The following is a 14,791-nucleotide window of genomic DNA, read 5'->3' as shown; positions in this document are numbered from 1 at the left end:
GCGCCACGTGACTGGCGGGAAGCCGCGAGGGGCGGAGCGAGGACGTTCGGGCACCGCCCCCACGCGGAGGGGGCGGGGTTTGCGGTGCCGGCGGCGCAGGCGCAGTGCGCTCTCCGCCCGGCCCGGCTGAGGGGAACCCGGAAGTGCCGGGCGGTGCGGCCGCCATGGGGCTGTTCGGGAAGACCCCCGAGAAGCCGCCCAAGGAGCTGGTGAGGGGCCGGAGCCGCCGAGGCGGGGCCGGGAGCTTGACGGGGGAGTGGCGGCAGGACCGTGTGGCGTTGCTATGGCGTCGGGCGGGTACTGCGGAGGGGCCGGGCTCGGCCTGGCCCTGGCGCAGGCTACACCCGGCCCGAGATCGGCCGGTGGAGACCTCACAGAACCTTCCGCTATCTGAAAGGGCCTGCAGAGGAGCCGGAGAGGGGCTCTGTGTGAGGAAGTGGAGTGGCAGGGCAAGAGGCAATGGGTACAAGTTGATAGAGGGGAAATTTATGTTAGATGCTAAGAAGAAATTCTTCCCTGTGAGCGTGTGAGACACTGCAACAGGTTGGCCATGGAAGCTGTGGCTGCGCCATCCCTGGAAATGTTCAAAGCCAAGCTGGATAAGGCCTTGAGCAACCTGGTCTAGTGGAAGGTGTGGATGGAACTATATGGTCTGTCGGGCTCCTTCCAACCCCCTAACATTCTGATTCTATAATGATATCATTCTATGATTCTAGCTCCTCTCTGCAGACACAGCCTTAAAATTAGGAAACAGTAGCTGAAATGTTGGGACTTGTAGGGGGAAGATGAGTCTGTAGACCAACTGTGTTTCTTCGAACAGCTTTCTGCTCTCACAGTGGAATGAAATAATCAAGACACTGGTGGATTTCACTGTTGCCTTTCATAAGTAGCCACGAATGTGTTAATGAAAAAAAATCTGCTTTTTGGTGAGAGGAAGATCAAATACATGAGAGGTACTGGAAAAGCAGCAGGGAGAAGAATGACAGGCACACAAGTTGAAGGCTTAGACAAGCTGCAGTGTCACAGATGTTCCCTGGTGCTTTGCAGCAGCTGAGCCCCAGGGGAGCAGGTTATGGTTGTTGCTTGTGTGGTGAGAGAATCAGATGAGGAATTTACCTTTGGGAGTGTCCTTTCCCTTCCTCCTCTCCCTGTGTGGGAGCACTGTGTGCCCTAGGTCAGTCTGCTGAGTTCCTGAGTGTGGTACAAGAGACCAGAGGGAGAGCTGGGGCTGGGGACTGCTGCTCTCAGGGGTGGGGTGACACATCAGACAACTGTGGAACCCACCCATGTGGTCATGCTGCACTCAGGAGTTCTTGCCTCCTGCCTGAGGGCTGCTCTTTAGCCTTCCCTAACTGATGAGCTTGCCGTGTTTTCCAGTAGCACAGAGTCTGTGAGGCATCTTGGAGCTCTTGGAGGATGCTGCCAGCCACCTTGAACCTTCTTTTTGGTGCACAGCAACAGGACAAGTAGCAGTGGCCATAAACTAAACCACAATCACTTCCAGCTTTACATGAGGAAAAGCTTCTTTATGCTGAGGGTGGCAGAGCCTGGAACAGCTGCCCAGGGAGGTTGTGGAGTCTCCCTTTCTGGAGACATTCCAAACCCACCTGGACACATTCCTGGGTCGCCTGCTCTGGGTGACCCTGCCTTGGCAGGGGGTTTGGACTGGATGATCTCCAGAGATCCCTTCCTAAGCCAATGATTCTGTGATTCTTTGCAAAAAACCCTACAAAGGCAGTATGGGACGGGTGCAGGGAGAGGTGACATGAGTCCTCTTGCTGTCATGAGCCGTGCTTTGGGGTGCAGGCTGCCATGGTGACTTCACAGGCCTAACACTGATCTTGAGAAACCCATTATTAGTTAAAAATTCTTTTTCTCCTGTACCTAACTGCAGCTTTAGAAGGAAAAAGCAGTAGCTGTTTCTGCATCCTAGGTGATGGGGAAACAGCACAGCTTAGCTGGTGTCTGCCAGCAGCTGTGCTCAAGATGCAGTCCCTGAGCAGGGCTAGAGGGAGCCATCCAAGCACTGCAGGAGGTGGATGATGATGGGGAGGGGTTGAGATTTTTGTGATGGCAATGATTTGCCCTCAGTTCTTTTGTCTGCCCACTCTGTCAATGTGAGATAATTTATTTATGATCAATACAAGGCAAATATCTTCAGCCCTTGTGAAGAGCTGGTGATACATTTCAGCCTGTCTAAAGCCGGGGATTTGTTGTACTTTTAATGCCATGTCTGGATCGTTTGAACTTAAAAAGTGGGTTTTCCTCCAGGGTAGTCTGAGTTGGCTCTTTTCAGCTTGAGTGCTTTGCTGGCTGACTCTGGCATGGTGCAGTGCTGTGAGAGTGATGTTTTTGTTCAGATCAGGAGTGGAAGCAGAATTGCTTCATCAGCATGGAGTTGTGCTCAGGGTAATTATCTTTGCTCAGCTGGACCTCATACTCCTGCTCCCAGCATTGCTGCCTTGTGCCATGGTCTGTATCTGTGTCCCTGTGTCCTGTGTGAGATGGGCAGCGTGCCTTCTTTACAGCTCAACAAACTGCTGTCTCATGTAGCTGGGAGCATGGACTGGCCTGGATAAGAGTCAGTGGGATTTGCTCCTCCTCTTACACAAAGCAGGCGATGAGTTGGGAGCACCAGGGAAGGCATAGGCACCCAGCTCTGCCTTTAAGACAGTCATGTCACACCCCTGGCAATGCTAGGGATGAGCTGTGACAGAGTTTTCTGCTGTCAGAGTAAGCAGGTTTTGATGACAAAACACAACCAGTCTTGATTTAATGGTGTCTTTGTGCTGGGCTGTGCATCCCAGAGACAGAAGCTGCAAATCCTGCGGTGGTTCATTTGACAGTTGCTGATTGTGCTGGTTTGTGAAGGCTTGTTGTGTGTTGGTTTGTTCTAGAATACAAGTTGTAGAGCAAATCTCTGGCAGGTGTTACATTTGAGACAGGACAGTTGGCCAGCCAGAGCTCTGTCATGTTTCTCTCTTCCCCCTGTTTTTTTTCCTCTCATGTAGTCCCTACTCTAAAAGGGACCTTCTTAGCTTTCTGTCAGGGCAAGGAATGACTCTCCAGGACATTATCTCCTCTGCTCTGAAGAGCAAGAGGGGAGGCTGCAGTCAGTTCTGGGTTTAGGCTTTTTTTTGCCTGTAAACCCAGGGTTTAACTAAAGGTACAGGAGCTTTCTGAAACCTGCTAAAAACTTCTGCACCTATGAAGGGCTTTGGGTTTTATGTGAGGGTTTTTAAGCTGATTTTGTGCTTGGGCACCTCAAATGGTGGCTTTTGTCTGCAATCAAAACACAGTCCTGTTCACCATGACCAATAGAAAGTCTTTTGAGACTGGTGAAAGTCTAAATCTGTGGCTCTGCTGGGCTTGTGCACAGAAAAGAACTTGATTTACAGGTTTTCATTGCACAAGTTCTCTTCACTCTGCTTCCCTAGAGGGATGGTCAGGGCATGTGGAGCTCCCCATCTCCTGGGTGAGCCAGAGGATCTGGAACAGAGAGATCTTGGCAAGTGCCAGGAGGGAGCTGTTGAAGGAGTGGCTGTGTTTGAACACCACCAAAGGCAGGGGAAGGGAAGCTGGAGGGCAGAGAGACCTGAGCAAGTGGGAGGAGTCCAGCAGGAACCTCTAAATGTTGAGCAATGCAAGACTGGGCCAACCATCCCTGCACACAGGGATGTGCAGCCTGGGGTTGGCTGGGCACCAGCTCTGCAGGAAAGGATCTGATTTCCCATGGATAATACAGGAGTTCCCAGTGCACCTTTGCAGCAATGAAGGCAAACAGGGCTGTGTTGGGAAGCTGTAGTCACTGTGCTGAGTGTTCAGTCACTGCTACTCAGCAGTAAAGAGGTCACACGTGCAGAAGTGTCCCAGTGTGGCCACACAGCTCAGGAAGGATCTCAACAAGCTGGGGAAGTGTGGCAGAGGCCCATCAGGATGGAGGAGGGCTGGAGCCTGTGATGCAGGAGGAATGGCTATGGGAACTGGGCTCCTTTTGGCTTGGAGAAGAGAAGGTGAAGGAGCAAGGGTCTAAAGCCTCTCAGTGCCTCTGGTAGGTTGTAGTCAAGACACAGACAGGTACTTTTGAGGTGTCCAGTGATAGGAGCAGGGCTACAGCCACAGTTGGCCAGAGGAGAGTTTTCAATTGAGCATGAAAGGCCAGGTTGGATGGAGCTCTAAGCAGGCTGGTTTAGTGGAAAGTGGCTCTGCCAACAGCAGGGCACTGGAAATAGATAGTCTTTAAGGTCCCTTCCAACCCAAACCATTCCAGGACTCTATGAGGAAAAGTCTTCACCACACAGGAGTAATTTAACTGCATTTGCTCAGAGTGGCTGTGAAGTCTCTGCTCTCAAAAAGTATCAAAACTCAATAGATGAGACCCTGAACAACCTGTCTGAACTCTGAACTTGATCCTGCTTTCAGTAGAGGTTGGATTGGAGATCTCCTGGAGATCCTTCTGACTGAAATGGGCAGTAGCACTCTTGGGCTGTCATCCTGTGCCAAAGTCTGTCCCTTCTGCTGAAGTCCCCTGTGGCAAGTTCCCTCTGTATAGTGACATGGCTGTGATGTGGGAGGTTAGCCAGGCAGTGAGCATCTGACTCACAAATCACATCATGGAATCATTGAAGGGTTTTGGTTGGAAGGGATCTGTAAAGATCCTCCTTATCTCCTTGTCTGAACATTAAGAGCAGTGCAGTAGCTGGTGGTATCTCTGCAATGTTTGGGAGTTTTATTATTTGAATAATGAAATATTTTAACATCACTCATAACTTGCAGCTCATGCATTTTGAAGTGCTGCTTTTGATACTGAATGTTTAAGTTACATGAAAGTATAAAAGCATAGTTTTGAAGTTGGAATTTCAAGTAACTCTCACTTTTTCTTTTTAAGGTCAATGAATGGTCCTTGAAGATAAGGAAAGAAATGAGAGTGATTGATAGACAGATCAGAGGTTTGTACTTGTGTCTCATTTTTTGTTTTTACTCTCCTTGTGTTTCTTCAAGGTTTTTTTGCTTTAATTGAGGCAGGCTGTGAAATTTAAGAACTTGGGGTAGTCTATCACATCTGGAGTAAAGGAAGATAAATGTGATCCTGGGGCCAGACTTAGTCTGTGTTACAAAATGATGTCGTTGTGAAGTTATCCAAGTAAAATTTTCAAAAGAACATGAATATTTCATGCTCCCAGTAAGACATAATGCTCTTAAGTCTCTTTGGATAACATCTATTAGACTTATCCAGAATTTCACCCACATTGATTTAATGAGTAGTATCAGTGTGGTATATAATTCCACATGTAGACAGTTCCACTGGCATGTACTGGTGTGAAGTGCACATGCCAAGCAAAAGTAGCTTGCTGTCAGCTTGGAAAAATTACAAACAGAAGAGAGGAAGGGAAAAAAAAAAAGTATTTTCTCAGTGGGTGGGTGTTTTGCTATTAAATAATGAGCATTACACTGCTGAATGTGTCTTTAAAAGCAGAGGAGTTGCTTCATATTGCACTGGTGTTTGTTCAGAATTTGTTCTACCTGCCTTCTCTGAGCCTGAAAATAGGTTTAGGCCTAGGTTTTGTTTCCCCCTTATTTGTCTTCTACCCTGTCTCTGGGATTTGTCCATGGGAAGTGCTGGTGAAGGATATTTTGTGTCAGCATCTGGTTACTAGCACATTCCTGTTTGGAGTGAGGCCTTGAGGAGTAGATCCTGCATTCCTCATCCTTCTCCAGCCCTGTGCCTATGGAGTGACCTGGCAGGGTTTGTTTCTTGTAGACTTGTATGAGTTGGTTGGAGAAGGTTGCTTGTGCAATACAAAGTGTGTCTTTGTCTCCAATATGAGGAGCAGAGTTTGTGTCTTTCCCTGTAAAACTGATGTACAGGGATGTGGATTCTTTTACTTTCTCCAGGGCACTTTGTGTGGCTGTATCAGGCTCAGAGGAACTGCAACTCTCATCTTACTAGCAAAATATGTTTTAGAGGTTGCACCTTCCACAGAAGCACAGTACCCACGTGATCACTACTGATGTTTCTTGAAAATTCGTGTTTCTCTTAACTTTTTACATGCCATAATGCTTTTAATGGCCTATGCAGATACTAGGTTACATGGTAGTGTGATATTTTGATGTAGATGGAAATCTAATTATTTTAGCAGCTGTAAACCTGTTTGTGTTTCAGAGTCCTACATTCAAAGAAATACAGTTCATCACTAACCACCAACCATCTGCTATACTGATAATTGCCCTTAAAATAAAGTAGAGAATATCTTTGTGCCAGGATTTCACATTTTACCAAGGGTCACCTGTGGAAGGACATGGTTCTGCTGGACACTTCCCAGGCTAGCAGGCTGCTCCTGAAGGATGGAAGCCAAGTGCCACTGAAGGTTTCCTCAGAAATTACCCACTGCAGTTGGATTCTGCCATGCTCTCTTGTTTCAGCTGAGCCTTACACAGGAAAGCACTGCAGTCTTTAAGTAAGGATGCTAAGCTGGAACCTGTCTTAGTTTCCTTGGGGAAGGCTGTGCTGGATGTGTTTGAACAAGGCAACACTAGATCCACCTGGGATGAACTGGGTGGGCTTGGATCACTTGAGCACTTGGCTCACCCAGTCAGCAGAATTACTAAAATAGCAACACACTCTTTGAAACCATCTGTTGTTGGACTCTTGCTGTTGTAGTGATTTCTGTTTGGGGTAGGTTGCTTTTCAGGGCTTGGAAGGTTTGGAGAAATGAAAGGTATCCTTGTTACTTCAGAATTGATTTTTTTGAGTTGATGAGAGTTGGAGTGTTTTGCTGAGCCTGTGAGTCCCTCTCGCAGGTGCTTTGGGCTGCTTTGTGTCTCTTGTGCTTGATAGTGCTGCAGAGCACTGGGGAAGTGACTTTGTCTCCGTTGAGGAGTGCAGCTGGCACTGACCTTCAAAGACAGAGTTGACTGTTCCTGCATTCTTGTGCCACTGATCTCATACTCAGCAGTTCATGCCAGTGAAAGCATTCACTCAGATGCAGGCTGCCCTACACCAGCCTGGGTGCAATAGCACAATACTTGTGGTTGTTTTCAGCCTGCCAAAGGGAATGTTGTAATTCCTCAGTACTGCTGGAGTGCTGCTGGTGCTTTCTGTTTCCTGCTGGAGCACTTCAGCTCTTTCTTACCTGCTCTGATGTGCTGGGACTTGGCTCAGTCCCACATCTGCCATACAAATGTCTTCAAGTTTGTGGTGTTTCTGAAAATAATAGTGGGAAAGCAGTAAAGGTATGTTTTTCTGATTATGGTCCTACAGCTTTCTGCCAGTCCTCAGTGAATGATACTGAGAGAATTACTGGTCTTGAGTACAGGGTTCATTAACTCCCACTTGAGAAGCTGTGTTGAAGTCTCCAAGTTAGCCTGTGCCAGAAAGTGTGTGTGGATGCCTTTGTTTTTATAAAAGGGTAGCTTCTGATTCTTCCAATGTATAACTTCGTCTGGCATAAATCAAGAAGACTCAAAGCTAAATCTGAACAGAGGCTTTTCTTGAAAAAATTGTTCTTGTTGTCATTTCAGTCAACTCTTTGCACGAAGGTGAGGAACTCTTACTATCTGAATTCTCTATTTACTTTAGGATAATTTTTCTTGTGGACTCTGAGACCCACATTTCATCAGTGGCTAATTTATTGCTGAGTCTGGAAAGGAAAGGATATTGATATTGTCCCTGCTTACTCTTGCATTTCTTACTCTGGGCTTTTTGGAGTACCTAGCTCCTGCTGTTCACAGCCAGTGTTACCTGGCAGGGCAGAAGTGTGAACAGTCACATCAGATTTGCTGGAGAAACCAATGGTATTTAAGAAGACCTTTTTATTGTTTAATAATTCAAATCCAACCAACTCTTTGCTCATGCTTAGTTCAGTATTCCCACTTAAGTACACTCTTAAAAAAGCTGTTGAACAAAGCTGGATGCCAGGAGAGTTTGAACAGGATGTTTCAAGTTGGATGTATATTTTGTATATATATTTGTATCAGGCCAGTTTAATAGTCAGGAAGGTATTTTGAAGTTGTGAGTCAAGTCATTCTCTCAGAGTGCTTTGTTCTTACAGGACCTTTTTTTGCTTTGTAAGCTCTTAGTCAGCTTGGCATCATGGACTAATATTCTCAGACAGTCCTTTAGAGTACTCTTGACTGCAAAGAAAATTACAGAGCTGGATGTTCAGTAATGAGAATTTTCCTATTAAGATTTAACTGAATTAATCAGCTGACATTTAAATCAGCCTAGAACAAGGTCTTTGAGTAACAGAGGGAATCTGAAATCAAGCAGAAACAATTCTTTGCATTGGTAACACACCTCAACAAATGACTGATTTCTCTTCTATATCCTTAGGTGTTGGTCACTCTTTGCTGTGTTTTTTTTGTACTCCAGATATCCAGAGGGAAGAGGAGAAGGTGAAGAGGTCAATAAAGGATGCTGCCAAAAAGAACCAGAGAGATGTGTGTGTGATCCTGGCAAAGGAGCTGGTCCGCTCGCGGAGGGCCGTAAGCAAACTCTATGCATCCAAAGCTCACATGAACTCTGTTCTCATGGGCATGAAGAACCAGCTTGGTAAGAGCAAATTCTGGGCCCAAGCACAATGACTGCTCTGACAGTAGAAGTGAGGTCTGAGGTTTCCTTGTCCAGAACCAAAATCAAATGCAGGCAGAGCTTGAATGTGGGAGCAGCTGTGCTCCTGTGAAAAGCAGTTGATTCCAGTGGGCTTCAGGAGCCTGGGAAGATCCTCCCATAGCAGGCCCAGAGCTGTGAGGGTGCTGAAGTTCTACCCCCCCAATCCCAGCAGGCACATGCACCCACACTGTCAGAGCAGAGCCTTTGCCACCACCCCATAAACACACACAGCTTTCACACATTGTGAACAACTCCACCCTGCTCTTCCTCTTCAGCTCATGAGGACTGAGGTCCACTAGAAGAACACATGTGTACACAATAGATCAGATGCTCTGTCCAAGCTGTCCAGATATCTGGTACCGGCCCCAGATCTCCTGCTCTGCCTGAACTGCTGGTACCTGGTCCTGCAGGCCCCTGAGGTTTGTGCGTTCCCTGATCCACTTCAATCCTTCCCCAAACTACCTTTGGTCATTCCCCTAAGATTCAGTTATGTTCCTATAATCCCCTTAAAAGATCTATTGTAAGTTTTCCCCATGTCCAAACATGCTTTTTCCCCCTACATCCCTGTAAGAAGTCCTGCATGCCTGTAGGCAATAACCCCCCTCAGTCTGCAGCATGTTCTGAGGCTGTTTCTCCATGCCCTGCCTGGATGGGTGTCCAACTCTGGGCTCTGAAGTAGTCAGGGAGCCTCCAGTTTTAGTTTCTTGGGGTTCCTGCCCCTCATTGTTCCCTACATCCTTGCTGGTTCCCTGTTTCCTGTGACGAGCTGCTCAGCAGATGAACACTTCTCCTCAGAGCCTGAGGGTTCCAGTGATGTGAGAATCACATGCTCTGAAACTGAACTCACAGCAATTTGGAGCACATTCTTGATGTGCATTTCTAAACAGTTTGAATGCATTCCTAATACCCTTGTATCCTGGTGGAGCCTGTGTCACTGATTTTGACAGGACCTGTCACAGGAGTAGAATTCTCTTTATCTTGTAGATGGTTGCTTCCCTAGCAAGAGTCTGGGGGCATTTACCAATGCCTACATGGGGATGGGGGAGCAGTGTTTGATTTCTTAGTGTGGATGAATCTTTTTGCCCCTTGCTTAACACCCATGTTCTGTAAACTCTCCTTGGTCCTTTGTGTTCTTCCAGAACCAGCATATTTCCCTCATTCCTTATCCACATCAGAAATCTGTTGTAATTCAGTTCCTGCAGAGTTTTCCATAGCTGGAAACAATCCAGCCTGTAACAAGCAGAGCAGAAAGCTTTAAAGAATGGAGAAGACTCTATGGTGGTCAACATGCTGCTGAAATGTCAAAGCATTTCCCCCACCCCAGCATCATCCCAGTAGATTTTAACACTGGATGAGTGATAAAACATGAAGTCACACTGTGAACCTTAAGTGTAATTTTATGATGGTTCAAATGTGGCTCCCCATGCATCTCACTCAGGAAAGGAAAGCAGGACCATCCTTGCACCTTAAGGTGTCCATTTAAAGGAAAAACTCAAAACAGCCTCTTCCTATTACCACTGCCAGTATCTTCATCTTCCTGAGAATCTTCTGATACACTTAGATAGGAAATACAAAGGAATCTAGAATTCAGTCCAGGGTCTGTAGTAACTTGAGAAATGACCACTCAAGGCAAGGTTTCTTTTAGTTTGTTATAAGTGTAGGCTCTTAAAAGAAATTATTAAAATGAAAAATAATATGTGCTGTACCTTTATTTTGCTTTGTTGAGAAGTGAGCATTTAATATACAAACAGGTAAGTTCTCCATGTCCAGGAAGCTGCAAAGCTAGATGGCAGAATTCAAAAAACTTCAAAGTACCCTTAATTACTGCTTTTTGATCTTGGTATATCAATACAGATGAGGAGAGCTTATAACTTAGAATAGCCTCTGGAAAGAGTATTGTTAAATTCAGTTTCAACAAGCTTATTTTTGGCTTGTCTGCTTCAGTATTAATGTTGTAGCTTACTCTTTGCCGTGGAACTATTGCAGCAGAACTTCTGCCAGGGTTAGTTTCCAGTACCTGGTGTCAGGCAGGAGATCCCTGGTTCACCAGTCACTGCAGCTCTGCTGCTGAGGGGCTGGGCAGGAGCAACTCTCTCCCTGTCTTTAGGTGGGTTGAAACCTCTCTGCAGACCACTGGGTTGTACAGGACCAGTAGCTTTGCTATAAATGTCACTTTTCCAATGTGGGTATAAGTTGGGCTTTTCCAGGAATTTAGTCAAGAGTGAAGAAGAGCAATGCCTGTTTATTTTTTAAATTGAATTGCCAAAATGTAAACAAATTTCCATGCAGGGAGAATATAATCTCTCTGCTTTCAGCAGTGCATGGGTTGTTCAAACTGTTCTGTGCCTCTCCTTCACAGCTGTCCTCAGAGTAGCAGGTTCATTGCAGAAGAGCACAGAAGTCATGAAAGCTATGCAAAATCTCGTAAAAATCCCAGAAATCCAAGCAACGATGAGGGACTTATCCAAAGAGATGATGAAGGTGAGATTTGGCATATAAATCAGATTTGGGTGAACATGATGTGGCTGTTACTGAGCTGTGCAGTCACTTGGGTGGCCCCTTTGTCACAGGGCTGGTGTGAGCTCAGGACACTCTGACTCCATGGCCAGTCTGATACTGGTGACACAAAGAGTTTTAAATCCAACAGCAAAAAGCTGTTAAACCAACATTCCTAATAACAATTTTGAGTCAAAATTGGGAACATATGGGGAATTTATTCGCTATAGACATGTTAAAAGAAACAACAATTTTCAGCATTTTTGTATACTATATAAGTGTTTCAGCCAAGATTTTTTAAAGAAACACTCCTAAAAATCTGCCCAATTTATTGCATCATTGTAGAGGTGTTTTGTTTCTTTTAATTATACCAGACATCTCATCTGTCTTTGTTTAATGCATAACCCAAGTTTTATCCAGCTAACAATGCTTTATTAAATTTGCTGTCCTGCTTAGACAATTACTATTGATTAAGTTTTTTGGGGAGTACAAGCCTATGAAGTGGCTCCCTTACTACACCTGCAATGTATTAATCAAGATTTCTGGAATGTACAGGCCTTTGACTCCTTAACTCTCTCAAGATACCATTCTTGTTCTATGACACCTAATTAATCTCTAGTTATATGATAACCATTAAAACAATTATTTATTGAATTTTCTTCTTCAACTATAGATTCTCTAAGTGGTATGGGTCCACAGAGTTCCTTTCTGCAGGTGCAGTGAGGTAATTTCTCAGGGTTTCCTAATGACACTTAGCCAATACAGATCTAAACCAAAACCAGACAAAATAACACAATCAAAGATTCCTTAACTAATTAAGTTTATTACAAAAATTTTAAAGAATCACAAAACTCCTGGCTAATTCAGATATAACTCACTGTCACTGGTTTAAAGCATCTAGCTTTAGTGTCTCCATGTGATGGGAGTGCTCTGATTTGAAAGCATACTAAGTCTCTATTATGACTTACATTTTCAACTCCCAAAGCTGTTTTGCTTTTTCCCTTCTTAGTGGTCTAGACTGTTCAGTTCAAATAAGTTTATTTCTAAATAATTTTATGATTGTACACCAGCATGGTTTGACCATATTTAGGTTGCAGGGCCTGCAAAGGAATGTTTTCAAATGCAGATAGACAGAAAACCAAGCCGTGTCAAAGAGCAGTTTTACAGTGTGCTACACAATTCATACTGCATGACTGAAATTTACACTTTTATTTCACATGCTTGGAGCAGGCTGGGTTCTTGGTTTAGACATACAGCAACAATAAATAACCACAGAATCAGAATGGTTTGGGTTGGAAAGGATCTTAAAAGATCGTGTAATTCCAGCCCCCCTGCCATGGACAGGGGCATCTGCCACTGGACCAGGTTGCTCAGAGCCCCATCTAACCTGGCTGGGAACACTTGCAGGGACTGGGCATCCACAGCTTCTCTGGGGAACTTGTTCCAGCTCACAGGGAAGAATTTCTTCCTAATATCTAATTTAAATCTCTCTTCTTTTAATAACTTGAGGTTTTCAAAGTGAGAACAGGTGCCTTTAATCCTCAGTTTTCTTCCTGTTTTTCCTCTGCAATTGTAGAGACGTGTGTTCATGTTACATGCCTGGGTAGAAATGAGTTTTCTTACCCTGTAGAAATGAGTTTTCTTACCCTGCTCTTTTCCAAGGGCATCACACACTGCCTTGTTTTTTTCTGCTAGGCTGGAATTATAGAGGAAATGCTGGAGGACACCTTTGAAGGCCTGGAGGATCAGGAGGAGATGGAGGAGGAAGCTGAGGCAGAAATTGACAAAATCCTTTTTGAAATTACAGCTGGTGAGTTTGTGGGTGCTGCTGAGAGCCAGGTTCTTGCTCTGTTCAATAAGATGCAGCAACTGAAATCTTCATCTATTCTGCACTCTCCCAGTGGCATCTCTTCCTTTGGTGATGGGCAGAGAGCTCTGACAAACTGGTTTCTCAGGGAATACTGGCTGAGAAGGCCAGTGGGGCTCAGCAGGGCAGAACTAATATCCATCAGCTGCTGTCTGTGCACTTATGTAATTGAGGCTCTAACGGATCTGTGTTTGGCTGTGCAGTGAATCCTCTTAACAAGGTGAAACTTACATGATTGACTAGGTATTGTTCTTAATGAAACCAAGAAATAAACTCTGCTGCACTGCCTTGAGTCATAGGCTGTGTTTTGAGTCCTGGCAGTAAAGTGCTGTGTCTTGTTTGGGGGAAAAAGCCCAAAACAAACACAAAAAGCCTCTTAGAACCAAAACCACAAATTTTGCCTTCCAGCTCATGAAGTAATGATTTACTGGTTCAGTTATTTGACTTGGAGAATGCTTAGAATGTTTCTTTCACCTGGATTGCTTGTGATGTGGTGTGACAAAAACAAGCACCAGGGCTGCATTCAGCTGTACCACACTGCAAGTGCAGGGCCCACCCTGCTGGCACCTTGTGCTCAGTGCCTGGCACATTGCCCTGTTCTTTCTCACATCCTAATTTGCTTTTTCCATCCTGGAATTTGCTTTTTCCTGGCTGGAGCAGCTCCCCTCCTCCCGAGCAGGCAGGGGGAGCTCCCAGGCAAGCAGCAGGGCTTGAGGGGAGCTGGGAGCCTCCTCCCAGAAGGGAAGGAGTGAGTGCAGAGGCTCAGAGCTGGCAGGTCAGTGCTGCTGGGCAGCCATCACCCCTGGGCTGGCCCTGTCCCAGCTCAGGGATGTGACCTCCATGGGAAATGACTGGTTTGGTTATTTTAGATGTCCTCAAAAGCCACTAATTATTAAATGAAGACTTGACACTCACTAATGAGCCTGTTTGTTGTTGCAGGGGCCTTGGGTAAAGCACCCAGTAAAGTCACAGATGCTCTGCCAGAGCCTGAGCCCATGGGAGCAGCTGCTGCTGCCATGGATGAGGAGGAGGACATCGAGGCGATGCAGTCACGGTTGGCCACCCTGAGGAGCTAGGGCCAGGATGGATGTGTACAGTTGGCTTTATTTTATCCTGTCCTACCTTCAAAATGCAAAATTTAATGTATTCTCATGTATGTAATATATATCTATTTTTTTTCTTCCTGAGGATTTTTTTTCTCCAAGACACTACTGTAATATACTTTTTGGGGAGTGCAGTCTCTTTCAGTTTTCTGTTCAGCCCATGTTTCCTGTGGTGACATGGCAAGGGTGGTGTAATGTTATGTATTTTTAGACAAAGTCCTGAAATATAGTCTCATCTTCAAGCAGCATTTCTCTCTAACGGGCACTTTGGTTTAATCTGCTACCAGAACAGCACTGTCAGATCTGTGTTTTCCTGAATCAATACAAATTTTATTAAAGCTGCTTCTAACAGTCACTGCCATGGCAGCAGTTTAGTTTGCATCACTTTGGCCTCTTTCACAAACAATACCCACCTCTTAACACCTCCCTTTTAGTTTTGTAACACCTTTCTTTAGCACATTCAGGGCCTTCACTGCATAGTTAAAGAGAAGTTTTCAGTCTGTTCCAGCTCTGTATGGTCACAGGAGAGCCTGTCTTAGCCAAGGCCTTGGCACAGTGAGGGCAGGTCAGGTGGCAGCAGTGGGAGGGGGGCCCTGACTCACCAGGCTGTTGGCAAAGCTTCCCGTGGCCATGCCAAGGCCTCTCTGCTGCTCCAATAGCTCATTTCAGGGTCATAGGAGAGCTGTGTCTCCTCCCAAGGAAAAGCTTCAGGCA

General features: G+C 45.6%; 1 protein-coding gene across 1 annotated transcript; it reads left to right on the top strand.

Annotated features, from left to right (window-relative positions):
* The first annotated feature begins 75 nt into the window (after positions 1–75).
* Positions 76–14,432, top strand: CHMP3 (charged multivesicular body protein 3). The gene is made up of 6 exons (XM_053940432.1): positions 76–209; positions 4,889–4,949; positions 8,372–8,551; positions 10,971–11,092; positions 12,803–12,917; positions 13,914–14,432. The coding sequence occupies exons 1-6, from the start codon at positions 165–167 to the stop codon at positions 14,048–14,050; spliced, it is 660 nt and encodes a 219-aa protein (XP_053796407.1). The 5' UTR covers positions 76–164; the 3' UTR covers positions 14,051–14,432.
* Positions 14,433–14,791: the final 359 nt, after the last annotated feature.

This window comes from Vidua chalybeata, chromosome 4 (genome assembly GCF_026979565.1).
Source record: "Vidua chalybeata isolate OUT-0048 chromosome 4, bVidCha1 merged haplotype, whole genome shotgun sequence".
NCBI lineage: Eukaryota > Metazoa > Chordata > Aves > Passeriformes > Viduidae > Vidua > Vidua chalybeata.
Note: the sequence above shows the minus strand (reverse complement) of the source record. Positions and strands in the feature narration are given on the sequence as shown.